The sequence below is a fragment of the Lithobates pipiens genome, unplaced genomic scaffold, assembly GCF_037356315.1.
Source record: "Lithobates pipiens isolate NorthernLeopardFrog02 unplaced genomic scaffold, aLitPip1_a1.2 Scaffold_14, whole genome shotgun sequence".
Classification (NCBI taxonomy): Eukaryota; Metazoa; Chordata; class Amphibia; order Anura; family Ranidae; genus Lithobates; species Lithobates pipiens.
In genome coordinates this window covers 164,494-183,451 of record NW_027507728.1, presented here as the reverse complement: position 1 = coordinate 183,451, position 18,958 = coordinate 164,494, and the positions used below count along the sequence as shown (strand labels likewise).

Sequence of the window (18,958 nt, the reverse complement as noted above, 5' to 3'; positions counted from 1 at the left end):
ATGCTGACCACCCCGGTCACCCTCCACTGTGTTTATCAGCAGACAGTAGCACAGCACACAGAGGGATCGATCGATCGGTCTATCTCCCAGTCTCCTGGATTTTGGCAGAAGCATTACAGTAACCCCATACATGCTTATTCTTATTAAGCAATAATGTATGAGGATGATAGTATCAGAACTTGCACACCAAGTGCTTTTTATGCCGCGTACACACGATCGAATTGTCTGGCGTACTTAGTCCGACATACAATCCGGCGGATAGTCTGGCGGACTTTCTACCGAATGGACTTGGCCACACACGGACACACAGAAAGTCCGGCGTTTGCAAGCGCGATGACGTACAGCACGTACGACGGGAGTAGAAAAAGGAAGTTCAATAGCCAGTAGCCAATAGCTTCCTTTTTCGTACTTGCTTCTGAGCATGCGTCATTCTTAGTCCGCCGTACTAGCATACAGACGAACGTATTGTCCGCTGAAACCCCAAGTCCGACGGGAAGATTGGAGTGCAAAAATACTTTCTTAGTCCGCCGGACTTCACGCTGGAAAAGTCCGCTGAAGCCCACACATGATCAAATTGTCCGCTGAAATGTGTTTCGGCGGACTAAGTACGCCGGACAATCTGATCGTGTGCATAAGAACCACTGAACCTGAACTACATTAGATGTTCCAATGGTTACCTTTATTGTCCTCCAAAGTATTTACTGTACAGGACTTCAGAAAGATTCCTCAAAGATCACAGCTATGTCTCAGCACCCATTCACAATTATGCATTCCAGAAACGCACACTAACGCGCTTGTTTCAACAACGCATGCCAATGCACCTCCTCTATGTGCTGTGCATTAAAGTGCCATTCATTGTTAATGGTACCCCAACACACTGTACAGTAGAGTGCAATGCACAAAGCACCACAATGTGTATACAATGTCTTGTGGTGCGTTGCATTTTGAAAAAGGGGTCAGATCCATTTTTACATTATTTTTTGGCGTGTTGGCAGCACATTCATAGTGAATGGGTTGCCTTTATACAATGCGCATTAACACAAAGAGTGTGATTGGTCCTTTAGATATTTTAAGTTTTGATAGACACCTGAAGCTGGTGTCATTATTCACTCCACAATCTGTAAGAATATATTTTTTATAATGTATACATCTCTAGACATGGGCAGTGATGTGCCCCCCTGTAATGGGCATTGCCTGTCCCATGTCCTGCTATGATCCAGCTGGCATAATAAATACAGAGTGTGGAGTAAAGCACAATCAGAGTACAGCGAACAAGCTGGAATGAGGCTTTATGTGCAAAGATGATTTTCTGGCTGCGCTTTAATCCATGTGTCATTGTAAGACTGTTTACGTGACCTTCAAGTGCAGCCAGACTGGGCTGAATTGTGCATGGAGTGACATGTTGGGTGCAGTTCTGAGGACCCATAATAGAACTTTAGGAGGTCAATAAGGCTGATGGGACCCCCTGCGTCGCTGGTCCTGGTGTCTGGTGCCCTGCTCCTCCTCTCCTGGGTGGGTGAGTACCTGGGGGGTTTAGGGAAAAAACTGAAAAGATTTGAATGCATTAGGTCAGATGATTAGATTCCTAGCGTGACATTCCTTTATGTTATTTTGTTACTTCGGGATATATTTTATTATATTACTATGTTATATTTGTAAAGGTATTTGTAGTATATTTTGAAATGTTACATTGTATCATGTTACTATACTGCATTACATTTTATGTTTTACGTTATGTATTATAGTATACTACATTAAGTTATATTGTATTTACTTTTTATTATACATGGTATATTTTGGAGGATTACATTGTATCTTGTTACTATAGTGTATTACATTTTAAATAGTTTTATGTTATTACATTAAGTTGCATTGTATTAATTTTATATTATACACAGTATATTTTTGAGTATTACATTGTATAATTTTACTATAATGTATTACGGTATATTTCATAATGTTTCATGTATTACATTATATTACATTAAGGTATATTGTATTTATTATATATTATACTCGGTATTTATTTTAAGTATTACATTGTGTCATGGCACTATACTGTATTACATTTTATTATCTTTCATGGTTTGTACAAGCCCTTGTACACACGGTCGGACATTCCGATGTAAAATGTCCGATCGGACCGTGTTATCGGATAATCCGACCGTGTGTGGGCTCCATCGGACTGTTTCTGTCGGAATATCCGACCGACAACGTTTTAGAGCTGGGCTATAAAATTTTCCGACAACATGATCCGATCGTGTAGTAGAGAATTTCCGATCGGACAAAGTGCCACGCATGCTCAGATCAAATTACAAGACCAAAGCTATTGGCTACTAGCCTGAACGTAGTCCCATCGTAATGAAATTACGTCATCACGTTCTGAAAGAACGGATTTTTCGACAACTTTGTCCGACCGTGTGTATGCAACAGTTTCGGACAAAATCCGACGGACAAAATCCAACGGATTTTGTTGTCGGAATGTCCGACCGCCTGTACAAGGGCTTAGAGTATATTTCACTTGCAGTACACACGAGTTATCAGATAGCCCTGCCACCCTTCATGCTCAAAATGTGCCAGGAATTACCACACACATTTAAAGCGGGAGTCCACCGTTTTTTTTTTTTAAAAGCCAGCAGCTACAAATACTGCAGCTGCTGACTTTTAAAATAATGACACTTACCCGCACAGCGCACCCACGATGTCGGCACCCGAAGCCGATCTCTCGATCGTCTCTCGGGTGCTGCCGCCGCCATCTTGGGTATGGGAATCAGGAAGTGGAGCCTTGCGGCTTCATTTCCCGGTTCCCTACTGCGCATGCGCGAGTCGCGCTGCGCAATAAGAATGGTCCCCGCTGTCTCTGGGATCCGTGTGTTTCCCAGCAGGCAGCGGGGGACCTTTGGAAAGGGGCCTAGATTCTGCGAAAAGGGGCATAGTTTCTGCAGAATCTACGCCGGAAGTGGGTGCAGATACCTGTACTGTACAGGTACCTGCACCCCCCTCCCCCCTGAAAGGTGCCAATTGTGGCGCCGGAGGGGGGGAGGGTTCCAATGAGCGGAAGCTCCACTTTAGGGTGGACCTCCGCTTTAAGATATTGCTATACTCAATATGTATCAAAAACAAGAAACTCGAGGAGAGATGGAGATACACTTGGTTACGTGTACTATGCCTTGTACTATGGACAACTTTTCAGAGGTGTTTGCTGAGGGGTGGGAAGGCAATATTTTGCCTCTTCACCACCAGTTTTAACTCTGTAAATGCTGCTCCACTACAGTGCATCCATGTGCATTGCACGCAGTTGTGGTCCTGCCCCATTCGCTTGAATCGGTCGCATTCAGCGCCAGTATTGGCCGACAAATACGACAGGACAGCTTAAGGGTGATGGGGGGCAGTTGGAGGGAGGTAAAAATGCAGCAAGGTAGTTGCATGTCTAAAGGAACCCTAAAGCTGACCATAAGTGACACAGATTTCTTTGATTCTTGCAGACTTTTGTTAGTTGGGTGGAAAATGATCACCTGAACAGTAAATACATCCTATCATTAGATTGTAAACTCTTCTGAGCAGGGCCCTCTTAATCCTCTTGTATTGTAACTGTATTGTCTCCTTTTTATATTGTAAAGCGCTGCGTAAATTGCTGGCGCTATATAAATCCTGAATAATAATAATAATAATCAGATGCAGTCTCTGTTCAAATGCATCACTATATTGAGGCTGTGGCTGACTGAATACAATAGCTGGTAGTAGAAAATCCCCTATCCACACTGATATTGGGGATGAGGAGATTCGATTGATTTTCCTAACAGGCTAAATGATAGATAGCCCTCCTTTCACTTTGAAGCGATCTGTCATGCGATTTGACAGGTCAAATCACATGACAAATTGCAGCCTATTGCCGGTGTCCTATCATATACTGTCCCCCATCGGATAGTGTCCGCTTTGTACTGCGCATGCGCAGTACACAGCACACACAGATTCCGAAAATACCCAAAGATGAACGGCGCCTGCGCCATGAGTCCAGGGTCTAGCCCCACCATCCAAGTGGACATAGAGTTGCAATATAAAAGAGCCAAGCGCAGCGAGGCCGAGCCCGAAGCGTGGCGAGCGAAGCGAGCCCGCAAGGGGCCCTCTAATTTTCCCAACCCTATGTCTGCTTGGATGGTGGGGCTACCACCTCCACTCACGGCGCAGGCGCCGTTCATCTTCGGAGATTTTCCGAAGCTTCTTCTGCTCCGCACTGCGCATGCGCAGTACGGAGCGGACACTATATGATGGCAGGACAATATCTTGCAGAACACCGGCAATGGCACCATTTCAATAGCTGCGACGCTGACTGTGTGGCACCGCACCGATTTCTAAAAGTAGTTCCTGCACTACTTTTGCCGATTTCGGGTGCGACTTCAATAGACATCTGATGTCTTTTAAAGGGTTTGTAAAGGTAATTGTTTTTTCACCTTAATGCATTCTATGCATTAAGGTGAAAAAACATCTGACACTGCCTGCGCCCCCAGCCCCCCCCGTTTTACTTACCTCACCCCTCGAAAATCCCGCACTCGCCCCCGACGTCCTTTCCACCGTTCAGCCTGGCTGCTGATTGGCTGGAGTGGATGGATGGAAAGCAGCGCAGCTATTGGCTCGCGCTGCTGTCAATCACATCCACTGCCGCGGAGCGCCGGGGGGGCGGGGTTGTGTGATACAGTGAGCGGCTATAGCCGCCGGCTGTATCACGGGAACGCGCCCGCAGATGCTTCTCACCATGTGAGGGAGCTCGCATGAACGTGAGAAGCACCTGCGGGAGGAAGCTGAGACAGCCGCAGAGGGACCCCAGAAGAGCAGGTTCGGGGTCACTCTGTGCAAAAGGAGCTGCACAGTGGAGGTAAGTATGACATGTTTGTTATTTAAAAAAAAAAAAATCACTTTACAATCCCTTTAAGTGGGACCCGAAGTCGCACTGAAATGCAGGTTTGAAATCGTGCGATTTCAGATAAAGACGTACAATTTCAAAGCCGTGTTCAATGTGAACGAGGGCATAATGGAGCTGTTTATGGCTAATCTAACACAATACAGGCACAACAGGACTTGGATCCTCACAGGCAGGCCTATAGAGGAGAAGCCAATGACACGCTCTTGTTATAGATTTACATAAAATGAGATGCGCCATTTCTCACACTGATTCTGTCTTGTGTGGATCTGAATCACATTGCTATACATCAGACTGAAAAAATGTACAAATTGCTTATATTCATCCTGCTATCGCTGAGTCATCAGTAGATTTTAGTTCCATCCGTTACGTTGAACGCTACGTTCATATCTGAGCTTTTTCCACTGCATTTTTTTGTGTTTTTGCCACAATTTTCACTACACAGCCCATTGCCTTAAATGGGCTGCCTGTTGTGCGACAAACGCTCCAAAGAAGCTCAAGTTCCAATTTTTTGCCAAGTGTGTTTGGCGACATGAGTTTTTGTGCATTTTTTATGAGGAAAACGCAAGACTGCTTACCTGCATTTAGGTGCTATCAAGAAATAATGGCCCTGCAAACATTTTGCGTACGTTATTCAGGAGTTTACAAAAACGCAGGCAGAAACATGCTTCTGCCCATGTTTCCAATATGCTGAGGTGTGAATTCAGACAAAATCTTTGATTCTGTGATGGCAAGCTGTCCGGATTGCTGGATGCTGCCAGTAATCAATCAAAATGGCCCATCACAGTGTCACTAATTGGTGACCTAATGGGTGAACACACGTGCTTTTAGCATAATTACCTGCTTGTCTGAGTGCTTATTATTAAAGTGGAGGGCCACCCTGAAAAACAAAAATACATGAAAATTTTGAAAAAAATCAGAAAAAAAAATGAAATATTTTTTTTTTTAACTTACCAGAAATGCCTGTTGCTAGGCACATCGTCCTAATCTGCCTCTTCCTCCTCCACAGTGATCTTCGGTCTTCTCTCCTCCGTGCGGCGTCTTCTGGGTAATGGGGCACTGTGTGTTCTGGGAACTGTGTGTCCCAGAACACAGCGCGCCCCATTCACAAAGCGCTGCGCGACTCGTGCATGCGCAGTAGGAAACGAGCAGTGAAGCCCTTAGTTTAAATGGCTGCCCCGGGACCCGAGAGCCGAGGGACGGGTCAGCCTTGGGCGGGCGCCCTGGACAGGTAAGTCTGCTTATTAAAAATCAGCAGCTACAGTGTTTGCAGCTGCTGACTTTTAAAACATTTTTTTTTAAAACTGGCTCTCCTCTTTAAGCCTAGTTAAATTGGTTTAGCTTGGACCAATGGTGTCTGGTGCTCAATTTTCTTCAGGAACAGCCCCCGGCCCCACCAGCCAGACAGACAGGAAAACAAACAAACATTGGAGTCCATGTGTCCGGTGCCCTACAGGAAGATTAGGTGCCAGGCGCATGGATTAGGGGGGTGGCCTGCGCCCTGAATGAGCGGCCACCACTTATTTGGACCAATGTAAATATACATATTCCATACCCGTGGAACCGCTGTAGTGGTAATCACTACTACTACTACCACTTCCATGTCTTGTGCCAAGCAGCTTCCCTTCTGCATAGTGAACAGCACTGTTAATTTTGACGTCAAATTTTATTTAGTTTTAGTCATAGTCTTTTGACTAAAATACCACTAGTTTTAAGTTTTTTTAGTTTAGTCGACTAAAATAGTGTTAATTTCATTAACAAAAATATTTTTGTCAACAAATTTAACACTGGTAAACACAGGGGGTCGATTTCTCTGCATAGCCACCATTCAGAGATGGCATAGTATTTTTTGTTCAATGAATACAAGGATTTGCGGGTGCTTTTAACCCTTTATTCGGTCGCTAGCTTTACCGCTATTGCCCCACCCCTGTGTGAAAGTAGCCTTAGTGATAAGCAGGACCATCTTTAATATTGATTGGACCCTGGGCAAAAGTTTTCTTGCCCCCCCCCCCCCCCCATGCAGTTTCACTCTCCACATGCCCTGAGACATAAAATAAATAGCAGCTAGACTTAAAGTCAGTTTACTGTATCAGATCAGGCAGCAATTGGTTGCCAGCGGTTATAGTATATCATTACTGCTTACTCACTGGTTGCTAGAGGTTACAGCACATATTACACATTACGGTTCACTGATTGCTAGAGGTTACAGCAAATGATTTCTGCTTGTTAATTGGTTGCTAGAGATTACTGTACAGTATTACTGCTCACTGATTGGTTGCTAGAGGTTACAGCACATCATCTCCTCAGTGCAGGGGGGCATAATCTACATATGAATGCCACCTTTATTTACATATCAATACTGCCGGCCACAGCTATTTATTTATGAATGCTGCTGCTATTTACATATGAATGCTGGTTATTTACATGTAAGCACAGGGTCTGCAGGTGAGTCCCCTGTACACAACAATAAGGCAATAAGGACACAGCACAGGACTAAAACTTTAGAGGACAAGGGAATTTAAACTGGGATAGTTGGCAAGTATGAGGCAGCTGCTTTGGGCCCCACAACAATGACAGGGCCCAGGGCAGCTGCCCCTTTTGCCCTGCCTTAAAGACGGCCCTGGTGATAAGAAACATACATAGAGATAAGAAATCCCGACTTCTATTTTCAGAATGCTTGTTCCAGGTTTGTGACATGAAGGCAGACACAAGCAGGGTACCAGCATTTTTGTATTTGAAACGCAATAACCAAAATATGGATCAGCAAACATGTAACCATGTGAAGGTCTCAACAAGAATTTCTCTTGATAAACATTACAGAATCAATACCTAAGGCAAGGAGCAAATCAGTTAGCACAAATCACGATAACAAAAAAGAAACCCCTTGAAAGACAGAAGACAGACCCTGATTGGTCGCTGGGGTTATAGTGTTTTGCTACTATCACAGTTTAAATAAGCGGAAAACCGTGAAGCCGCTGAAGAGTAAAGGCGCATCTCATCAGCTGCTGCAGCTCCATGTTACTAACAAAGGGGTTGTAAATCTTCTCTGGATTAATCTCGTAGATCTGTCCGCCAATCCGCAGGAAAATATTAGGAGTTACAATAATGACAGAAAATCTCTTTGCAGAATTCTTAGCATAGTGATGCTGACATCTGTGATGATTATCTTTTGTTTGTTATGTCTGCAGCCTGGGGTCTACAGTGCTACAGCTGTAATATCATCTCTGGAGCAAAATACATCGACAAGGGCTGCACCAGCCCGGAGGTTATCACTTGCTCCCATTCCCACCGAGGATACAAACAGCGATTCTGCATTAAGACCGAGAGCGGTAAGTTGGTGCGCCATCACTGGCTACTGAGGAATTGATGAGCATTGCTATTTATATGTATTGGCTAAGCCCTGCCCCTGCCGCTGTACTCACATATAGAGGTAGAGTGTTGCCTGCCGGGTGATTTTAAATTCTGCTGAGCTAGTCGCATGATTGGCACACTCCTGCCAAAGAGCATAGAGTTATGGGGGGGGGGGGGATTTACTAAAACTGGAGCACTCTGAAGCTGGTGCAGCTGTGCATAATAGCCAATCAGCTTCTAACTTCAGCTTTTCCGATTAAAGTGGTTGTAAACCCTAAGCCCTTGTACACACGGTCGGAGATTCCGTTGGAATGTTTCCTAACGGACCGTTTTGTCGGATATTCCGACTGTGTGTGGCCTGCAGCAGACTGTTTCCGTCGGAATATCCGACGGACCAACTTTTCCAACTTGCCGGTAAAATTTTCCAACTAAATGCTCCTATCGGACATACTCCGATCATGTGTAGCCTACTCCGACGGACAAAGTGCCACGCATGCTCAGATCAAATTCCTAGGCGAAAGCTATTGGCTACTAGCCTGAACGTAGTCGTAACGAAATAACGTCATCACGTTATGTACAATTAGATTTTCCGACAACTTAGTCCGACCGTGTGTATGCAACATCACTTCCGGACCTCTTCTGGAATTAATCCGTCGGAATTACTCCGACGGATTTGGTTGTCGGAATCTCCGACCGTCTGTACAAGGGCTTAGACCTCTTTCAGTGATGATCAGCCCTGTGGATATTATTATTATTATTATTATTATTATACAGTTTATATAGCGCCAACAGTTTGCTCAGCGCTTCACAACATGAGGGCAGACATTACAGTTACATTACAATTTGGTACAAGAGGAATCAGAGGGCCCTGCTTGTTAGAGCTTACAATCTAAAAAGGAAGGGGCAATTGATACAAAAGGTAATAGCTATGGGGGGGATAAGCTGATGGGGGAAGTAAAACAGTGTTAGTTAGAAGCAGGATAGGCTTCTTTGAAGAGAAGGGTTTTCAGGGATCGTCTAAAGATGGATAGATTAGGGGACAGTCAGACAGATTGGGGTAGGGAGTTCCAAAGGATGGGAGATGCTCTGGAGAAATCCTGGAGGTGCGCATGGGAGGAGGTGACAAGGGAGCTAGAGAGCAGGAGGTCTTGGGATGACTGAAGAGAGCAGCTTGGTTGGTATTTTGGGACTAGGTTAGTGATGTAACTAGGGGCAGAGTTATGGATGGCTTTATAAATTGTTGTTAGAACTTTGAATTTTATTTGTTGGGTGAGTGGAAGCCAGTGGAGGGATTGGCAGAGAGGGGTGGAGGACACTGAATGGCTGGTAAGGTGGATGAGTCTGGCAGCGGCATTCATTATGGACTGAAGGGGGGATAGTCTATGTAAAGGTGATCCAATGAGGAGGGAGTTGCAGTAGTCGAGGCGAGAGATGACCAGGGAGTGAATTAGAAGCTTGGCGGTGTCATTAGTTAAAAAGGGGCGTATTCTGGAAATGTTGCGGAGGCGGCATGATTTGGACAAGGCTTGTATGTGGGCCTGAAAGGACAGTTCAGAGTCTAAGGTTACCCCTAGCACCCTGGCATGTGGGGACGGACTGATAGATGTGCCATTGATCTTGACATCTGCTTGCTCTGCGGGGATCGCTCCGTTGATCCCCGCTGAGCAGGAAGATCACAGTGTGCAGGGACGGACCTGTCAGAGCGCCGCTCTCCCCTATGGGAGATCAGATGACGACGGACCCCGGTGTCCATCGTCACCCGATCCAATCCGATGACGGATGGAAAAGTAGGTTTTTCCTCCGTCACACTTTTTCGGATCGGAGCGGGTAAGATGTCAGCGGACATGTCACCGCTGACATCCGACACTCCATAGACTTCTATGGAGCATCCGTTCAGGTCCGCATGAGAAACTGACAGGCAGACCTGAACGGATCGGCCATGTGAAAGAGGCCTTACATATACTCAGTGAAGTGACTGTCCTCAGGTGATACACAGAGATGAAATTACTCCTACATAAAACCGTGACAGTGAAAGTCCCTGCCACTATATAAATGGGTTTAAAAAGGACTCAGGACTCCCAAAGAGTCTGTTGAAAAGTGTCAGCAGGTATTTTGTGAGCAGAGAAAACTGTGCCTTAAGTTTTCTCTGGATTTGGTCATTCCAGATCGGGGCTGGAAGCTTGAAGGTTCCAAAGACTGTTGGGTGGGACAGAGCCTTCAGTCCTGTGTCCGGGATTTGCTAGTTGCCTACACCCTGAGTGCACAGGTGGTCAGGATTGTTGTAAGCCAGATCTAAGGAACGCTCTGGGTAGTCACCGCCATTTGGAGACAGACCCCTGTCAGGATACCTGGTTGTTTCTGTCAGAGACTGCATCCCTGGGGACTTCTTGCATCAAGGACTGGGAAGTTTAGGGTGGCTAGGCTGGCCTTGGAGACCAAGAGAGGTTCTGGGAGGCTGGAAAAGCCAAGGAGGCTAGTAAGTCCAAAGAGGCTAGAGAAAGTCAGGAAGCTTTGGAGAGAGAGAGTGAGCAAACCCAGGGGGGCTGGAGAACCATATTTGGGCCCATGCCAGGTGGCTCAGTATTTTCCAATAATTGTGTTTTCTGGAGAAGACTCCCTGCGTGGGAGACCCGCTGTTATAAATGTTTCCTTTTAATAAAAACGGGCTTCCATGCCCTAAACCAAAGTGCTGACTGCCATGGGTTCACTGTAAAAAATGCATTTACCACTGAGCTAAACATATCACAATGTATTGTACTTAATAATCTGCAGTCTTCTCTTCTCTACATCTGTTCAAAGTGCATAATTTATAAAGCTTGCCTGAGCTGTCAGAAAAAAGGGGGTGGAGAGATGAAATTACATTATGCAGAGCTCAGTGAGGAGAGCTCTTGGAGCTGATTGAAGGGAAAGGAACCCCCCCCCCCCCCCAAATCACACAGGACCAGAGCTGAGGCTGTCAATCAGCTGGAGATCCCTCCCCTGTCACATTTTTTTCCCTTGGTGTCAGGAAAAATTATCAGAAGTGACTCATGCTGATAGCAGAGAAACAAAGCAACAGACAGAAATTACACTTAGTGCTCTTAATTGAGATAAGTACACACTATAGAGGGATATGTTTGTTTATATTTTATGTCTGAGGTTTACAACCACTTTAAGCTTTGACAATAAAACATGGAAGCTGATTGGTTTGTATGCAGAGCTGCACCAGATATGGTGTGCTACAGTTTTAAGAAACCCCCAATCCCCCCCCACCCTCCATGGTGTGATCCATCTGCCATTTGATCAAAACCATAATGTTTTCAAAAAACAAAATAGCCATAACTTACATTCTTATTGACTGAGACTAAAGTTGATCAGCCAGGGAAAAAAATTATCGCCAGTTTTGCATTGGTCAGCAGCACCAAGATACTTTGTTCATGAATATCTAGCACCCTGATGTTTAGACTGGGTTGACCTTAAATGTATCTGCCAAGTGATAGTTGCCTTGGCCAATTGTTAGGAGGTCAATTGATTTTGACCTTATTCTGGAATTGCTGCACTTCTCTCTTCTGTCGCTAGGTGGCCGGGTATCTGGTGACATTAGATAAGACAAGGACATTGCAAGGACAGATTAGGAATGGATGGGGTGTCTAAGCCAATGGACAGGGATGTTCTTGGGTCCCTTGGCCTGCTGGGAGAACCTATTTATTTGGGTGGAGTTAGGTGATTGGGGTTCTGTGCCACCTGGGCGGCTGTCTGGGTGGACGTGTGTCCTTTTACCCCGGCTGCTAGGCCAGAGACCTGAGGCCTATCCCAGGAACATCTGGCTGCTAGGCTATCCAGAAGCAAGAGAGCAGCGTAGGGTTCAGATTGCGGCTTGCAGTCCAACCAGAGATCCTGTTGTGGCTGTGAGTAGCTGAAGCAAGTACCTGAGCAGTATTCTCACTAACCGGGGATGGTGAAGAACTGGGAAACTTCAGCAGAGGCAAAGCCAGTGGAAGTGACGCTTACAGAGCATTATTGTGTGCCAAGCCAGGGGCCGAGCAGTCCAGTGGGGTAAAGCTTGAAGATTGTCTGTGAGTGCCAAACTAGGGACTCAGCAGAGACGTGGGGGTAACGCTTGAGGAACAACTTCACACTTAGTGAGAAGATTTGAAAGAACTCAGGAGATCCAGTGGAAGTGGATCAGCGAGTCTAAGTGATAGACTGGGAGCTCAGCTGAGTGAAGATCTAAAAAGAAGGTTGTGGAAGAAGTGAAAGAGTTCATTACAACTGTTCAAGATTGGTGCCATAGAAGACGGCGTTTCTACACACGCAGATGCGGTGTCCGGCTGGGTGCTTTTCCCTGCATGGCTGTCTACCTATAGAAGTCTCAGGGTCTGCTAATTACATTGCAACTGCTAAAGGGTGTCCTGGCCCTAACCCTTTCTCCTACAGTTCTGTTTAAGAGAAAATGAATCTCTTTGAATCCAAGAAGTGCCTAGCGCCCGTTAGTTCACATTGTACTGCATGACAGCCTTCATTTCAAGATGTGCAAATAATAGAAAACCACCCGTGAACAAAACACAAATAATAGTCCTGCAGGTAAATAGAGACTGAGCTTGCTAGTGCGTAAAATTTAAAAACACAATTTGTAAAGTGTGAGAAATAGTAATTGAAGACAAGAACTTATAATGGACAGAAAACGTAGGGAGTGAGAAAGGAGAGGAAGGAAGAGAAAAAAAAAGGGGTGAGCAGAAAGAGTTGGGGGCAAGGGAAAGCATGGGGAATAGGAAAGGCAATGAAAGAAATGGGAAAGGGATGTTTTCTGCAATCATAGTTTCATAGTTAGTAAGGTTGAATAAAGACACCAGTCCACCCAGTTCAATTGTCCATATCCCTTACATTGCACACTCACATTGGTCCCTACACTCAAGGAGCCCACAGTCCAAGGTCCCCATTCATATACTGAGGGCCAATTTGCCTACCTGCATGTCTTTGGATTGTGGGGGGAGGCTGGGGTGCCTGGAGGAGGCCCATGCGGGCACAGGGAGAACATGCAAACTCCATGCAGGTGGTCATGTGGTTGGGATTTGAACCAGTGACCCTTTTTACTGCTAGGTGAGAGTGCTAACCACTACACCACTGTGCTGCCCAGGGGCAGGTTGTAAATATTTTTTTGTAGGTGGTGGAGAATTTGATTTGCGTCCAGTAGAACCACGTCTTATGTTCCCCTTCTTTTCTCAGAGGCAGGGTATGGTCCACCATGTTCATGATGTTCTTTACTACTTTAACCCCCCTTGACCTATTGTCCAGTTCAGGATAGATTTCCAATTAGAGGGAATACAGGTCCTAGAAGTATTTAAGAGATGAATTACCAGGGACTCATGGTATTTCTGTTCTGAGAATGAGCTGAGATGTAGGAGACCCTCAGCAAGGTTGTCTGCCATGGATAGACCCCTAAGTTCCACGATCAAATCACAGACCTTGGTCCAGAAAGGACAAATCCCTGGGCAAGAACAGAATATCTGAAATATCGGACCCTTAAGGTTTCCATATCGCTAGCAATTAACAACCTGGAACATTCTGTGTAAACTCACGGGTACCCTATACCATCTAGTTAGCAATTTATAACTAGGCTCCTGAAGCCTAGAGGATACATAAGATTTATGTGCAAAAAAAGGGACTAATGCCGCGTACACACGACCGGACTTTGAGGGACTAGGTCCGACGGTCTTTCTGACAGACTTTCGGCGGAGTTCCGATGGACTTTCCGAATGAACGGACTTGGCCACACACAACCACACCAAAGTCCGACGGATTCGAACGTGATGACGTACGACCGGACTAGAATAAGGAAGTTCATAGCCAGTAGCCAACAGCTGCCCTAGCGTCGGTTTTTGTCCGTCGGACTAGCATACACACGAACGGATTTCTTGGTCCGGCGGAGTTCCGCTAAAAAAATTTAAAACATGTTCTATTTCCAAAGTCCGCCGGATTTTTGGCAAGCAAAGGTCCGATGGAGCCCACACAAGATTGAATTGTCCGACTGACTCGTTCCGTTGGACCTTTGCTGTCAAAAAGTCCGGTCGTGTGTACACGGCATTAGAGGATATATAAGATTTATGTGCAAAAAAGGGACTGTGGTCCCTTTGTTCTGGTGTAAATTGCTAAGTAGGCTCTTTCTCTCGTTCAGTAAAGGAAAGGGGCATGCAATTCTCGGGAGGTAAGTGTAGCGTAGGCAGCAGAAAGCCACGTCACCCCCACCTAAGCCCACACCATGTAGAAACTCCAACTGCAACCTTTATTTGGCTTTCAGCCGGTGTGTTGACATTCATCGTTAAATACATTTTATAACATTTGAAGAAATAAATAAGTGGGCTAACCAGTGCTTTTTTTTTTATTAATTTTTTTCTTTTATTTATTTTTTTACACTTCTGTCTCTCCTATACAATACCAGTGCTTTTTTAAATCCTAACAACAGAAATGTTTTATTTATTTTTTCTGGAAAGGATTATATAACCTATCAAGTGTTTATTGCTGTCTGTGTGCCAGGACAGGAAGCTATAGAAACAGATAAACTGTCCAGAACCTTCCTCTACACACGCAATTGATCTGGTAATCATTGAGGCTGCATTAAAGAGGAAGTAAACCCTGAGGAGTTTACTTCCTCTTTCATTCCCTGCAAAGGCAAAGCATAATGGACTACTATGCATCGCATAGTAGTCCATTATGTGTCACTTACCTGACACAGGAGCCAGCGATGTCACCGCTGTCCCCTGTAGTCCGGCGCATCCATGTTGTCGGTGGGGTCTGGCAGCTCCACCGCTGTCATTAGGCGAAGCCGCGATGACGTCACTCCCGCGCATGGCCACGGGAGCCGACACGCGCGGCAGCTCCGTTCTTGGAAATGCCGCGCTCAGTGCGCCTGCGCGCCGCTGTCTACGGCGCATGCGCTGTAGACAGCGGTGCCTGTCTTCGGGCAAATATCTCCTAAACCGTATAGCAGTGATGGCGGACCTTGGCACCCCAGATGTTTTGGAACTACATTTCCCATGATGCTCATGCACACTGCAGTGTAGTGGAGCATCATGGGAAATGTAGTTCCAAAACATCTGGAGTGCCAAGGTTCGCCATCACTGCCGTATAGGTTTAGGAGATATTTCTTGGACCTACAGGTAAGCCTTAATCTAGGCTTACCTGTAGGTCAAAGTGTGTTGTAAGGGTTTACAACCACTTTAATACCTCAGTGTTTTGAACCACGGTCAGAATTGCCACGATTCTTCCTGCTATTTTAAAATGTCCAGGCGTGAATGACAAATCACAGAATTCAAAATTTGAGATGCTATTCATTTGAATGCTATCTAAAATCTCAGTGTGGTTCAGCTGCGATTGTCACACGATAAATCTCACTCAAACCGCATCATGGGAAGCATGTTGCCCAAAAGAAGCTCCTGAACTTTTTTTTGGTTGACAGGCTTCACGCGATGCTGTTTGCACAGTCAGTAGCGCACTGGGAGACCGAGCCAGCTGCCTGTCAGGCATCTGGGTAGATCCTGACATTATTGTCAGGATCCCTACAGAGCCTGCACAGGCTCTCTGATGTCATAAAACAGCAGGTTTTAGCCCTCGGGTCGGCTAAAACTGGGTCACAGGAACTTAGTACGCTTCTGTGACCCAGAGGAGAAGTATGGCCAAAAGGACTTTGATCATACTTTGTCTTTAATACATTTTTTTTAATTAACTTTTTCCTCAGAGAATAGTTGCAAGTACTCCCCCTTTCCAAGTCACCCCTCGCCTCCCCCCCCCACTCACCTCTGAACACTGCCCGTTGGTTCCACATTCCATCCACCACCCACTACTGCCCATTTTAGAGAATACAATACCAATAATACATTTGTGGTACTAAGTAATTTTGTATAGAATATGTTAATGATAACAAGAAATGTAGTAAAGTAGATTCCCTGCAGCTAGCAACAATAGACACCGTAGAAACAATATATTTCCCCCCAGTCAGCAACAATAGACTCCTTCCTCAACAGTACATATCTCCCACCAATGTGGGACCCCCAGAGCAACAATAGATCCCTAACAACAATTATAGACCTCCTTAGCAACATTAGACACCCCACAACAATAGACCCCCCTCAGCAACAATAGATCGCCCAGCACTCAGCATCAATAGCCCCCTCAGCACACCCCAGCAATTCTTGCCATTACATACATTTAGTGCGCCCCCCCCCCCACGTTCCCATTTAAAATAAATGCCTGACTATAGCGATACACAGTGTTCATGTAATGGTGGGGTCAGAATTTCTGGAGTAGTAGTGGGAATGTTCTTTTTGTGCACATTTATTTTGCTGCCCGTGTCTCATTGGGTAGCTTTTCCTTTGTTTCCTGTCCTGGGGACCAGGGGCGGACTGACCATTGGGCCACTCAGGCACTTGCCGAGGGCCCCGTGCCACTAGGGGGCCCCATCAGGGTTGCCAGCCTCAGTAAAACCAGGGACAGTATGTAAAAATCAGTGTTTTTTTTACATCTGCCTCTGAAATGTCCCTTACCGACATCCTTTTGGTCTAAAAATCCTTAGATTATAGCTACCCCACCTCTCCAGTACCTACCTGTCTGATTGCCTGGGGGCCCCATAATCTCCTATTGCCCGGGGGCCCCATGAGTTGTCAGTCCGCCCCTGCTGGGGACACAACTGGATGTAAGAGGAGGTTTTCATTCCCCGTAATTGCTTCCTGTCTGATGAGTACTGATGCTGTAACATGCACTTTGTCTCTTCTTGTTGCAGTGGTGTTGGGGAAACTCCTGACTAGCGGTTGCGCCACCTCCCGTCATTGCCAGCAGCAGGAATTACCGGGGGTGCAGATCCATTGCTGTGACACCGATCTGTGTAATGGCGCCTTGCATCGCACTGAACATTGCCTGATCCTGCTCTTACTTGGACTCTTTTGGGCAGTGTTTGGCTTCTTCCTATGAGATGCATGAAGTTTCACAAAGCAAGACTCATCTGCCCTGCTAAGCCACTGACAGACGCAAGTGATGGAAGCTGACGTTTGGACAGGCTGTTAATGACAACATAAATTTTTTTTAAAATTGTATTATCCTAACAGGCTGTCCAGTAGGAGCTGATGGAAAAGGTGGAAAGTATGACTGTGTGAAACTATGGGTTGATTTCTGATTGGCTGCCATGGCCTACAGATGTGGCTTCCTCTTCATTATACTTCATAACCACATGCAATTTATTAAATAAACCCTTTTAATTAACCTCAAACTTGCATTTTTTAAATAAATATATGCGAGTTGTATACATTGCAAGGATTATGAAAACTTGATTAGAGATTTAATGCATGTGCTGAAATCTTTTGAAATGATTCCTAAGTTTGGGGTCTTTGATTTACTAGGATCACATAATCAGTCCCAGCATTGTGAAAAGAAACCACTCAATACACCTACAGAAATTTCTCAGGATGCCATATCCTTGTCTGACTGCCATGTAAACTTGAGACAATTACAAGAGCAAGGGGATGAGAGTTCTGAAAAAGTGAGTAACGGGAGTACAGTTTCTTTTTATTGTGATATGTGAGCAAGAAAGATTCGGTTTTTTGTTACTTTTATGCCGCGTACACACGATCGAATTGTCCGGCGTACTTAGTCCGGCAAACAATCCGGCGGATAGTCCGGCAGACTTTCTACCGAACGGACTTGGCCACACACGGACACACAGAAAGTCCGGCATTTGCTAGCGCGATGACGTACAGCACGTGCGACGGGACTAGAAAAAGGAAGTTCAATAGCCAGTAGCCAATAGCTTCCTTTTCGTACTTGCTTCAGAGCATGCGTCATTCTTAGTCCGCCGGACTAGCATACTGACAAACGGATTGTCTGCTGAAACCCAAGTTGCTGAGAAAGTCCGCTGAAGCCCACACACGATCGGATTGTCTGGTGAAATGCGTTTCGGCGGACTAAGTACGCCGGACAATTTGATCGTGTGTACGCGGCATTAGAAAATCATACTGGTTGCAGATTGAGGTGGATTTTAAAATTTAAATGACAGAATGTCATTTGTAGTATTTTCTTACATTTTTATCAGATTAGTATCTTCCCTTTAATGTTTTCCATGTCGGGATGAGGTTATATACAGTATGGTTATCATTTAAATGGGCAATTCAGCTGTCCTCAGCACACACATTCATACATAGAGTTCCCATATCTATACATAACTGGAAACATTTATAATGGTACTACTTCCATTTCTGAGCAAGTTTGTTATCAGCCTTTTTAGGCTCATGTGGGATGAACACAGGCTGCTGCCTACAGTGTCCTTCCATAGGAGTCCAGGACTAGGGTTGCTTTTCTTCAAGTCAAACCTGAACACTTTATCGGTGCACTGCAATTTTTTTTTTTGTATAAACTATACATATATTTTGCTATTAAATAACATTTCTAATCATATGACATTAATAACAAGAGTTCCCCTTTACATCAGAGTCCACAGAGTTCCCCTTTTACATCTAAACTTGCAGAGTTCCCTTTCACTGTAAGGGAGAACTCTGGGGACTCTAACATAAGGGATGCTCTGGGAACCCTGATTTAAGGGGGGACACTAAGAACTCTGATGTAAGGAGAGGACTTTGATGTAAGAGGGAACACTGTGCCCTTTGGTGTAAAGGGGAACTCTGATGTAAAGGGTGCTCTGATTTACCCAAGTGTACTCTCCCAGAG

General features: G+C 45.3%; 1 protein-coding gene across 1 annotated transcript; it reads left to right on the top strand.

Annotated features, from left to right (window-relative positions):
- Positions 1–1,323: 1,323 nt before the first annotated feature.
- On the top strand, positions 1,324–17,500 carry LOC143981373 (uncharacterized). Its single transcript, XM_077479191.1, has 3 exons — positions 1,324–1,516; positions 8,107–8,247; positions 17,025–17,500. The coding sequence occupies exons 1-3, from the start codon at positions 1,456–1,458 to the stop codon at positions 17,210–17,212; spliced, it is 390 nt and encodes a 129-aa protein (XP_077335317.1). The 5' UTR covers positions 1,324–1,455; the 3' UTR covers positions 17,213–17,500.
- The last annotated feature ends 1,458 nt before the right edge of the window (positions 17,501–18,958 follow it).

Excerpts from the sequence above, each read along its gene's own strand:
- LOC143981373 (XM_077479191.1), top strand. The coding sequence starts at position 1,456 with ATGGGACCCCCTGCGTCGCTGGTCCTGGTGTCTGGTGCCCTGCTCCTC. Across the intron at positions 1,517-8,106 it reads GCTCCTCCTCTCCTGGGTGG|CCTGGGGTCTACAGTGCTAC; the intron begins GTGAGTACCTGG and ends TTATGTCTGCAG. Across the intron at positions 8,248-17,024 it reads CTGCATTAAGACCGAGAGCG|TGGTGTTGGGGAAACTCCTG; the intron begins GTAAGTTGGTGC and ends TTCTTGTTGCAG.